Source organism: Buteo buteo, chromosome 10 (genome assembly GCF_964188355.1).
Source record: "Buteo buteo chromosome 10, bButBut1.hap1.1, whole genome shotgun sequence".
NCBI classification, from domain to species: domain Eukaryota; kingdom Metazoa; phylum Chordata; class Aves; order Accipitriformes; family Accipitridae; genus Buteo; species Buteo buteo.
The window spans coordinates 1,474,885-1,486,179 of record NC_134180.1 but is presented as its reverse complement, the minus strand read 5'-3'; the positions used below and the strand labels follow the sequence as shown (position 1 = coordinate 1,486,179).

Here is an 11,295-nt window from a genome sequence, read left to right as displayed (position 1 = left end):
GGGGGGGCTGCATACCCCATTGGGATGCCCGGTGACCCCAGGAGGCTGCGGGGAGCCCATGGGGCGAGATGCCAGAGGGAGCATCTGACCAGCGAAGCCACTGGCATGTTGGGGTCCTGGGGTCAGGGGTCTGGCAGAGCCCCGGCAGTGTCCCTGCTGTGGGGCCGGAGGGGGGCCGGGGGGTGACTCACCGTTATTTGCAGCTCAGGAAGGAAACGTCAGTAGCTGAGAATGGATTCAGGACCGACACCATCCCGACCATCGCAGACACTTCCCGGTCCCCAGGGACCACGGCACAGCCAGAAGGCAGGAAACAGCAAGCGGCTCGGGGTCAGCGCCTGGCGTGGCCCCACACCTCGGCCCCCCCCAGCCAGCCCCCCCCAGCCCTGGCTGGGCATCCTGCAGAGCTGGGGGGTGTCCCGGGCACAGTCAGCCCCGCTACCGCAGCCCAGGGCTCCCATGGGATGGGGACAGGGCGGCGATGGCCATGGCCAGGATCCGAACATGGTCCGGCTGAGCCCAGATGCCCCGTCTGTGGTCACCAGTACTGAGGATCCGATGGGCACCATTCCCCCTCCCTCCGGTCCCTGCCACGGTGCTGCCCTCTCCCGCTGTGACCCCTTTTCCCTGCACTGAGGAGCCCCCTCCGTGTCCCCAGCCTGTCCCCAAGCCAGCCCTCACCCCCAGGCTCCCCCCTCAGCCCAGTGTGGGGCCCAGGGGACCCCAGACCTGGAGCGGGAAGGGGGAGATGGCTGCAAACCCACGGCTCTTTCCATCCGTGCCCGGCTGGGCTGAGCCGCCACGGCAGCGATGGTGGCACGGGTGGCCGTCCTCGCACGGGGCCAGGGCCACCCGCGCTCCATGAGCTTGGCCGGGGCTTCCTTGGCAGCCTGGGGATGTGGCAGTGCCACAGGTGGGCACAGAAAGGTCTGGATTTGCCCCTTGCTCCCTTCCACCAGCTGCTCTCTGCCCAGCAGAGATGTCTCCGGCAGGGGACAGAGACCAGGAGCAGCTCCCCGGGCCCCGTGGCAGGATGGTGGCTCTGTGGGGTGACAGCACCCACGGGAGCTGCAGCCACAGGTTCCCACCAGTGGCTCCATCCCACGACCCCACATCACCCACCCCAGCCCACTGCCAACCCTACTTGCAAGCCAGGACCTGGCCGCATCCTTCCCCTGCCTGCGAGCTGCAGGAGAGCAGACGTGGAGCATCTGTCCCTGCGTGCCACCAACCCGGTGAGCCGTGGGGTCCACTGGTGACTCGCATGCCACCATCCCACCACGAGGACGTGGTGCCCGGACCAACCCCGGGGTGCCCGGTGCAGGCGGTGGGATTTTCCTCCATCACCCCACCAGTGAGTGCGGGCAGCCGCAGCCCACCCTGCCTGCCCCTGGGGACTCATTCCCTGGGCACCCCCAGTGCCTGCCGTGCCGGGGGCTATTTTGGGGTGAGAGCTGGTCCCGGGGGAGCGCTGAGCCCCGGCACAGGGAGGGGGAGCAGGGTCCCACGCTTCGCCCGCCTCTGTTAGCAATCGGGAACAATAGTCCTCCCGCAAACAGAAGCTGCATCGTGATAACCCGGGAGGTCTGAGGCATCCGGAGAGGCAGGAAGGAGCCCAGCAGAAGGAAATATTAAATACAGCAATATAAACACGGCGACGGGAGCGAGCTCCACCCCGGCGCGGCCCCGTTGAAAGGGGCTGTCGCGGGGTGGGGTGCGCAGAGCATCGGTGGGATGGAGAAGAGCAGCTACGCCATGGCCAAGTTTGGTCTGGAAGCCAAGGAAGCGATGCCCAAGCGGGACTGTGGTTTTTACGTGAAGTATATCTTCCTCTTCACCTCCCTCATCCAATTCCTCATCATCCTGGGGCTGGTGCTGTTCATGGTGTACGGCAACGCGCAGGCGGGCACCGACACGCACCTTCGGCTGCTGGAGGAGCAGCTGCAGGATCGCTACAACAAGATCATCACCCTCAGCGGGAGGAACATGAACCTGACGCGCACCCTCAACGCCACCCTCAAGGAGAAGCAAGGGCTGCAGGTCCTCGCCCAGAAGGTGCAACGGGACCTGGATAAGTGCAATAGCACCCAGGGTTCCAACCCCATCCCCAAGGTGAGCCCCCCCCCCTTCCCTGGGGAAGGAAGGAAAAGCCCCCCCGGGAACTAGGGGCAGCAACCCACCCATGGGTGCTGGGGGCTGTGGGGAGCTGGGACCTTGCTTCAGCCCCACAAGCTTCAGCAGGGATGGATGGGGGGGGGCAGAGCCTGCTGGCCACACTGACATGCCCCCCCCCAGCCCCGGGGGGGGTCTCAGCCCTGGCATTCCAGAGGCAGCCACTGGCCGAGGGGGTTCCATTCTCACAGCCCCCCTCCTCATCCTCCTCAACCCCCTGCCCTCGCCAGCCCCCAGCGCTCTCACCACCGCCTGGGGGGAGCAAGGCGATGCCAGGTCGGGGGGGGGTCCTTGCGGGATGCTCTGACCCCCCCCCCCCCTTCCTCCCCTTACCTCAGCTGCAGGAGATGATGAAGATCATCTTCTACCAGAAGATAAAGCTGGACGAGTGCCACATGACCATCAGCGTCATCAATGCCAGCTGCAGTGGTAAGGGACCCCCCCCCGGGCTGTCCCCCCACCCTGGGCATCCCCCTCCCAGCCCCCTGGGGACCCCCAGCACCCCTTGGGGACCCACCGCAGGCTGTGCAGGGGGTCTGCCCCCTCCCCAGGCCGGGCAGGGGTGTCACCCCAAGATGTAGGGTGGGAGTTAGTGGGGGGGGGGGGGGAAACCACGCACCCCAAACCTGTGCGCCCCCCCCCTCCAGCCGAGAAGGCGCTGCTGCGGAACCAGCTGGACCAGACAGCCCTGGCCAAGAAGGAGCTGGAGGAAAACTGCCGCAAAGCAGGTGCCACGCTGACCAAAGCCACCCAGGAGCAGGAGAGCTGCCAGCGGGACCTGCTCAACACCAGGATCGCCTGCGAGCCTGCCAAATCCAACCTGGAACTGCTGAAGCACGAGTGCAAATCCTTGAGGTCCGACATGAACTACCTCTTCCAGCGCATCAAGGGCTTGGCCGTCCCATACAGCTGCAACGAAGTCAACGACCAGCTCACCTGGTTGACGCAGCAGACGGAGGGGCTTTTCCTCTGGCAGCAGGAACGGGAGACCAAATACATGGGGAAAAGCGTCTGCGACATGAACATGCTCCAGTGTCACATGAACTGCTCCAGGGAGAAGCAGGACTTGGGCAAGCGGCTGCAGGACGCCGAGAAACAGGTCAAGGGCAACCAGGAGGAAAAGAAGAAGCTGCTGGCGGAGAAGGAGCAGCTCAGCAAGGAGCTGGAGGAGAAGAGCAAAGCCGCCGCGCAGGCTGGGTACTTCAAGGAGCAGCTCAACATCTGCATGGGCTCCAAGGTGAGGGAGCTGCCGGGGCACGGGGACATCCCTGGGCACCCTCCGTGGCCGTGCCGGGAGCACACGAGGCTGGGCACGCACCTTTTTTCTTTTGCACATGCCCTCCTGCAAACGCACCTTGGCACGGGCGTTTTCTTTCGCGCGTGCACTTCTTTTGCACGCGCGTGCTTTCTTCTGCAAACACGCTTCTGCACGGCTGCGAGTACACCCCAGGCACGGACAAGCCGCTGCAGCACCCCCAGGCCCCCTTTTTTGCCCAGAGGTGCGGTGCCGCGCGGGCCGGCGGTGCCGGCGCTGACCACCACCGTCCGCTCTCCTCCGCAGATGGACACCCTCTTCGACATCACGGGCTCACGGGTGCTGGGCAGCAGCGGGCGGCCGGGACCCTTTGCCAGCACCGGCTCCTACGCGGACGCTCTGAGGAACCAGGGCATCTTCGGGAATATGGGTGAGTCCTGGGGAGGAGGGTGGGGGACTCGCTGGGGACCACTGTTCCCCCCACCCACCGGTGTCCAGCCCAGCTCAGGGCCCGCTCCTCCGTTCCACCAGGCAAAATCAACGTGGAGGAGATCCAGCGGACGGTGCAGAAGATCGTGGAGCAGTACACGTCCACCCTGAAGAACACCAGGTGAGGGGGGCCAGCGCGGGAGCCTGCGGGCTTTGGTGGGGGGCTGAGGTGAAGGCGGCTGGGGGCACTGGAGGCGAGTCGTGCTGGGGGCCTGATCCTGCCCTCTCTGCAGCGGCTAACGGCCGAGCAGCGTACAGAAAACGGCGGCGAGGGGCTCGAGGACAAGCCCAGGAGGTGCTTCCCACGGCATGGATGGCAAAACCCGACCGGGAGCGAGTGGCCGGCACCGCTGCCATCCTCCCCCTGCCCCTGGGGGGGGGCCACCAGCACGGCAGGGCCAGAGCCAACCTCCCGTCCCCTTCCCCGAGCCCCCACGTTCGTCCTCTCCCACACGCTCGCCTCCCCTGCGCATGTACCCGTATGCTTGGAGACGGGGCGGTCGACAGCTGTAAATAGAGCCGGCCCTGAGCACCGACACAGCTCACCGCATGTGTGTCTAAATGCCTACGGGGGGGGGGATGCAGAGGCCACGGCCGGGATGGGGAGCGGGAACATCCCGTCCCGGCTTCACGCGCCCCTCTGGGGCGGGAAGCGTGCGAGGCCGAGCGAGCGGGAAGCCCTTGGCCGCCGAACCCTGGCGGCCGCATCCTGCCACCGAGGCCCCTCCGCACGCCGGGACATGGGGCCGGGGTGCAGCGGCGGGCACAGGACGCGCCGAGCGCGGTGATTAATCGCCAGCTGCCGCTTGCTGATTTACAGCCGTGCTTCCCACTCCTTCCTGTTGAAAGAGCTTTTCCTGCCTGTCGGGCTGCCCGCACGCCATCCCCTGCCAGCACCCCATCGGCGGCACATAGCGCTCCCGGGACACCCCCGTCCCCATCCAGCACCCCCAGATCCCACGCGGGTCCCGTCCCCCCCCCAAGTCCCATTCGGGTCCCCCAGGCTGCATCCCTCCCAGGATACAGGCAGCCACATGCTCCTGCCACCCTCCGCTGCCGGAGGATGGGAATGCCACCCGGTCTCTGCCCAGCCCCTGGAAGAGCACGGTGCCGGGGTGGGATGGGGGGTGACGGAGGGACTCCCCCACTGTCCCAGCTGCCCCCACGCAGCCTGGCTGTGGGACCGGGGAGACCCGCTCGCTGCCAGAGGATTTCCTGGAGCTCCGCTATAAATAATCTCGGAGCACCAGGCGCTTCCGGAGACTGGGAGACCCAACTGGGGGGTTAGGGCGGGGTGGTGGTCCCTGGGGAGCCCCCACCTTTGGAGTTGCAGTGCCCAAAGCTGCCAAGTGGGTGCAAGACCTGGGGGGAATCCCATGGCTCCCCAGACTGGGGCTGTGCCCCAGGGGTCCCAAGACCCCCACCGGGGCTGGGGGTGCACTCAGGGTGCCGGGACGGACCCACCAGGATGCTGAGCCCCACATCCCCCACGCCACGGCACGGGAGGGGATGCCCCAGGGGGGAAGCCCGGGGTGGCTTTTCCCTTCCAGACACTCCAGTTCCTTGTTTGTCCTCCTGGCCAGGAAACGGGGCCTCTCCCAGTGTTTTTTTCCATGCCTGGGGCTCAGGACATGCTCCCCCCCGGCCAGGAAAACACCGCAGCCCGGCACGGGGACGCCGAGCCCCGCAGCACCGGGGACCAGGGAGGGGGAAGGACGCCAAAGCCGCCAAAGGCACCACGGTTTAATACCAGGACGGAGCCAAAAGCTCCCCTTGCTCGCAGTCCTCTCAACGCCGGTGGCACCGCAGCCGGGGGACCCCCCCCTCGCTGCACCCCTCACTTGCCAACGCAGAAGTCCCTGAAGATGATGTCGAGGACATCCTCGGCGCCCACGTGGCCGGTGATCCGGCCCAGATGCCGCCGCGCCAACCGCAGCTGCTCGGCCGCCAGCCCCAGGTCCTGCCGGCGTTCCCGGCTGTAACGCGCCAGCGCCGTCACGCAGTCGCCCAAGTGGAGGCTGTGCCGGCTCTGCGTCAGGCTGGGCGAGCCTGCCAGGGGGTCTCCGCACCTGGGGGACGGGGAGGAGGGAGAAACCAGCCTGGAGCACCCCTCCGAGCTGGGACGGGGTGGCCGACGTCCCCGCGCCTTCTCCGTGCCCCCACACACTCACAGCCGCGCCAGCTGCCGTGCCAGCAGCTCCAGGAGGTGGTCGAGCCCCTCGCCCGTCTTGCAGGAGAGGAGGGCGGCGGGGGGCAGGGGGTCTCCCTGGGTGCAGGCGTCGCGTAGGGTCCCCCCGCCTCCCTGCAGCAGGTCAGCCTTGTTGAGCACCAGGATGCAGGGGGGGGCAGCGGGGGGCAGCAGGGACCCCAGGGCAGCCCCCAGCCCGGCCGGCTCGGCGGGCACCGCCGCGGCGTCCAGCACGGCCAGCACCAGGTCTGCTTGCTGCAGCCTGAGGAGTGGGGGGCGGCAGGGTAGGGCAAGGGGCCGCATCCTGCCGCCTCCCAGTCATCCCAGCCCCTGCGGTGGGGGGTACCCCCAGCCCGACCTCCCCCAGCCTCACCGGTCTCGTGCGCGGCTGACCCCCTCCTGCTCGACGGGGTCGGTGGCATCGCGGAGCCCGGCCGTGTCGCTCAGCACCAAGGGGTAACCGCCGACGTTCAGCGCCACCTCCACCACGTCCCGCGTCGTCCCCGCCACCGGCGACACGATGGCTGCCGGACGCTGGCCTGGGGGGGAAACAACACGACACAGGGCTCAGGGGACGATGCCAGGGACCCCCCCCTGCCCTTTTGGCATCGGGGACGGTGGCTGTCGTCCCCGGGGAGGGGGAACCTCGTCCAGGCTGTGCGCAGCCCCCCTGCGCCCCACTCACACAGCAGGTTGAGCAGGCTGCTCTTGCCCACGTTGGGGGGGCCGGCGATGACGGCGTGAACCCCACCGCGGAGCAGCTCCCCGCGGCGCCCGTCCTGCAGGTGGGCACCGACCTCCTGCTCCAGCTCCCGCACGGTGGCATCCACTGCGGGGAGAGAGCCGGGGGGGACACGTGGTGGTGGTGGGGGGACAGGAGGGACAGGGTGTCCGAGTCCCACCCCCAACCCTGCCAGCCCTCACCTTGGGACAAGACCTCTTCCTCCACGTTGTCATCTTCACTGAAGTCGATGTAGGCTTCGAGGTGGGCAAGAGCCTGGGCGGTGCGGGGGGGGGGTCGGTGGGGACAGCCCAGCCCCGTGTCCCCAAGCTACCAGGCACCAGCGGAGGAACCAAGGCGGCCGGATCCGAGCCCACACCCCGACACCCTTACCTGGGTGAGGGTCTCGCTCCAGCGCTGGTAGAGCCGTCCCAGCTCGCCCTCCATCTGCCGCAGCGCCTGCCGCCGCTGGGCCTCCGTCTCTGCCCGGATCAGGTCCCCCAGCCCCTCGACCGCCGTCAGGTCCAGCTTCCCGCGGCGGAAGGCTCGGCGCGTGAACTCCCCGGGCTCGGCGGGACGCAACCCGGGCAAGCGCCCTGCCAGCCGTGGGGTGAGCCCCTTTCCCTGAGCTGGAGGTACCCTCCGGTGGCACCCCCAGGGAGCAGGAGCCAAGGGGGGGGGGGAAGGACGGGGGGAGCCTCACCCAGCGCCCGCAGCACCCCGCTCACCACTGCCGGCCCGCCGTGCACGTGCAGCTCGGCGCAGTCCTCCCCGGTGAAACTCTGGGGACCTGCGGAGCAGGGGGAACGGCTTGGATGGGCACCGGCTGATCCCACCGCCGCGAGCTGCCCCCCCGGCCGGATCCGGCGTACCCCATCCCTTCCCCTCCCGTGGCACCATGCATGCCTCTGACTCGCAGGGGTTTTTTGGGGGGGGTCGGGAGAGAACCCCTGCTAGCAGCTGTACTGCAGCTATATACGATCGGTGCACAGGGGCCAGCGTCGACCCAGGACCATCCCCACCGGCATCCGCACTCAGCCGGCTTCACGGTGCCGGGGAAGCCGAGAGGGGCCGTGCCGGGCACCAAGACCCCCACCGGGCACCGAGCCACGATGTCAGCCCTACCTGCGAACCAGACGACGAGGCCGCGGTCCAGGGGCTCGGCGGTGGTGGGGTCTCGGATGCGTCGCAGGGCCAGGACGCGGGGTGGGGGCAGCTCGGGGCGCCCGGTGAGGCTCTGCAGGGCCCCGCGGCTGCCCGGTCCGCTGGTACGGATAACGGCCACCCCACAGCGCCCGTGTCCCGAGGAGACGGCGAAGATGGTGTCCCCCCACGCCGCGGTGCACAGGCGCTGCGCCCACCTGCGAGGGGGCAGGCAGCCCGGAGAAGGGGTGCAGGGGTTCCCTCTCTGCACCCCCCAGATGGGCCAGAGAGGGTGCAAGGATTTGCAACCCCCCCATTTACCCCCCGGGACCCCTCCCACTGCACCTCACAGACCCAAGGGGGCTCCCACTGCACTCTGGGGTGCAGACCCCTCCTGCCTATGCCCCCCCCCCCCCAAGGGCCAGGGGTGCAGCCCTTCTTTCTACACTCCCCCACCCCAGCTTGCACCCCTCCCCGTGCACCCCACCAGGCCCAGGGCGGGCAGGCAGGGTGCAGGGGTGCACCCCTTTCCCCCCGCAGCCCCCCCCCCCCCCGCATCTCCCCCTCCACTCCTGAAAGTGCAGCCCCCCACACACACCCCCTCCTCCTGCGCACTCCCTCCCCTCTGGGGTGCATCCCCACCCCACACACCCCCAAAGGCATCAGGGTGCACCCCCCTTTCCCTCTGCACCCCCCCAAATAAGGGTGCACCCCCTCCCCAAGCGCTCCCCCTCCCCGTGCCCCACGGCTACCCCAAGGTACCCCCACCCCCGGGCTCACCCCCTGCCGTACACCCCCTCCCCAGAGCCCAGGGTGCCCCCCCACCCCGGGGTCCCCCCACCCACCCCTGGGTGCTCCCACCTGCGTCCCGCCGCGCTCAGCGCCCTCCGCAGCGCCATGAGCCCCCGGCGGCCTCAGCGTGGGCCCTTCGCCCCGCCCATCCTCGCGCGTCGATTGGCCAGCGCGCCGACGAGGGGCGGGCTTCACGGCGGAGATCCCGTTTCTGATTGGTCAGCCGCCCAGGAGGGACGTCGCGGCGCTTGAAGCTCCGTAGGAGCCGAGCGCTTCCGCCCGGCGCGATCGTGGGGGTCCGTGTGTCCGTGTCCGTGTCCCCCCCCCGGGGTCCCTCGCTATCCCCCCCCCCCGCGGGGTTCCCCCAGGTATTGCGGTGCAACCCGGCGGGTGCGGGGCCGGGCGGGAGCCGGACACCCGCGACCCCCGGCTGCACCCTAAAAATAACCCCCAGCACCGCCGGACCCTGAGCTGGGGGGGTCCCCGTGTCTGGAGCGGGGGGGGCAGCACCCATGTCCTCCCGTGGCAGAGCCCATCCCTGCCCCGTCCCTGTCTTATCATCCCCTCTGCACCCACTGGTGTCCCCGTCCCGCGGAGGTGGGGGTTCCCTTGTCCCCCCCCCGACACAGGCTGTCCAGGAGCATTTGGGATTTTTGGGGTCCCCCGCTCACCCTGGGGGGGGGGGGTGTCCCTGCGCTGGGCACCCCCACACCCCGAGGTGACTTAGCCCCGGCTCCGCACCCACCCAAACCAGAGCTGCTCTTCCCCCGGGGAACCCCCACCACATCCCGGGGGTCTCACCCCCCCCAGTGGGGCCAGGCCTGACCCCTGACCTGCGGCCTGGGGGGTCCCACAAGCTGCCCCCCCCCCCCCCCGCCGTGTGTACCGGGAGGGGCCCGCAGCCGCCCGCGGCCTCTCTGCTCCGTGAACCATAGAAATTTTCCCCGAGCAGCATCACGGCGCGGTACCCGCTCCCCATCCTGCCCCCCCAAACCTCCCCCCATCCTGCCCCCCCATCCCTGCCCGGGGCTGGGGGTCCCCATCCCTGTCCCCATCCTGTCCCCTCCTGCTCAGGGCCCAAGGCTTGGGGGGGGACGGACATACAAGCCAGCTGATGCACAGGGGTTGGGGTACGAGCAGGCAGGACAATGGGGTCCCACCTGTTCTGGGGGGTCTCCCCCCACGGCCCCCAAAATCTCGGGTCAGTGTGCAGTGGGTTGGGGACGGCTGAGGACCTGGGGAGGGCTGCGGGTCGCTGCGGTGGTGGCGGGGGGGGGATACGGGGGGGTGGCCATGCAGACAAAGGCACCAGAGCAGGGAGGAGCGAGCAGCAGCATGGCTGGGATGCTGGCAGGGATGCAGGCAGGGATGCAGGCAGGGATGCTGGAATCCCTGGGATGCTGGACACCCCTCAACGCTGCCTCCTCTGCTAAATCCCTGCGGACACCCCCAAACCCGCTGCCCCCTCCATGGTCTGTGGGTCAGGGATAAGTGACGGGAACCCAGAGGAGGGGCTGCAGCAGGGAACGGCCCCAGCTCTGGGGCTGGGGGGGGTCTCCCCGGGGGGGTTTGGGGTGCTGGGGTGCATGCACCCCACGCACACAGCCCTGCACTCCCCTGCAAAGCCCCGGCGTCAGGCCCCGGGTGACCAGGCCAGCCCGGACCCCCTCCCCACCCAAGGGTGCAGAAGCTTTTCCTTGTGCCCCCCCCCTCACCCCCCCAGCTCTGAGCGGCTCAGCCTTCTCCTCCCCACCCAGCAGCTGGACCCGACCCACGGGGGTCCCACGAGGGTCTCATGGGGGTTCAGGCTCTGCCGGAGCAAGCGGGGGGGGAAAGCACCCCACCCGTGCCCAGCCAAGGCAGGGACAGTGGCCAGGCCTGGCCTGGGAGTTGTGCCAGGCTGTGTGTCCCCCCCCCAGCCCCCCCCCCAGCTGCCGAAGCAGAGATGCCAGCGGAGGGGACGGCTCCTTGTGGCACCGTTCATCGCTGGCACCCAGCCCCTGCCCCAAAATAGCCGCGGGCGTGCCTGGAGCTGGGGGGGGGGAGGGCTGGGGGGGGCGAAAGGGACCTGGCACCGGGGTACCCCCCCCCATCCCCACCCCAATGTGCGCTGCGCCCCAAGACCCTCCGGTCCTGGGGGGGGCTGGATGGGGGTGTCGTGTCCTCCCCCGAGTGAGGGGGGCCGGGCTGGGCGGGGGGGCAGAGGAGGGCTCCCGAAAGGTCAGGGAGGCAGCGTGCAGCCCCGCTCGGGTTACCGGCCTGCCCCCCCCCCCCCCAAAAAAAACACCATCCCCCCTCCCCGGCCCGCCCCAGGGAACAGCCTGACCCGCGGGGCTGGGCGTCGTGCCGGGGCCGGGGGGGGGGGAGACACACGGGGGATGGGGGGGGGACATGGGGCAGCCCCGGGGGGGGGCGGGGGGGTTTAGGGGGCAGTTCTGGGGGCAGGCAGGGTAGAGGGGGGTTGGGGATACAGGGGGCAGCCCTGGGGGGGGGGGGGGCAGCCCCGAGGCGGGGGGGAGATTCGGGGGGGACGTG

General features: G+C 69.5%; 2 protein-coding genes across 4 annotated transcripts; one reads left to right on the top strand and one right to left on the bottom strand.

Annotated features, from left to right (window-relative positions):
* The first annotated feature begins 1,644 nt into the window (after positions 1 to 1,644).
* PLVAP (plasmalemma vesicle associated protein) lies at positions 1,645 to 4,461 on the top strand. The gene is made up of 6 exons (XM_075037842.1): positions 1,645 to 2,112; positions 2,511 to 2,601; positions 2,820 to 3,409; positions 3,734 to 3,857; positions 3,959 to 4,037; positions 4,150 to 4,461. The coding sequence occupies exons 1-6, from the start codon at positions 1,735 to 1,737 to the stop codon at positions 4,154 to 4,156; spliced, it is 1,269 nt and encodes a 422-aa protein (XP_074893943.1). The 5' UTR covers positions 1,645 to 1,734; the 3' UTR covers positions 4,157 to 4,461.
* A 1,184-nt stretch (positions 4,462 to 5,645) lies between these two features.
* GTPBP3 (GTP binding protein 3, mitochondrial) lies at positions 5,646 to 9,063 on the bottom strand. Of its 3 annotated transcripts, XM_075037840.1 has the most exons (9): positions 8,830 to 9,063; positions 7,951 to 8,186; positions 7,529 to 7,615; positions 7,219 to 7,421; positions 7,029 to 7,101; positions 6,790 to 6,933; positions 6,478 to 6,643; positions 6,088 to 6,366; positions 5,646 to 5,985 (listed from the first exon to the last, which is right to left on the bottom strand). In XM_075037840.1, the coding sequence occupies exons 1-9, from the start codon at positions 8,865 to 8,867 to the stop codon at positions 5,754 to 5,756; spliced, it is 1,458 nt and encodes a 485-aa protein (XP_074893941.1). In that variant the 5' UTR covers positions 8,868 to 9,063; the 3' UTR covers positions 5,646 to 5,753. The 3 variants fall into 3 exon arrangements, with proteins under 3 accessions (XP_074893941.1, XP_074893940.1, XP_074893942.1); XM_075037839.1 differs by lacking the exon at positions 8,830 to 9,063 and having other exon boundaries at positions 7,554 to 7,615; positions 7,951 to 8,289; XM_075037841.1 differs by lacking the exon at positions 8,830 to 9,063 and having other exon boundaries at positions 5,819 to 6,218; positions 7,554 to 7,615; positions 7,951 to 8,289.
* Positions 9,064 to 11,295: the final 2,232 nt, after the last annotated feature.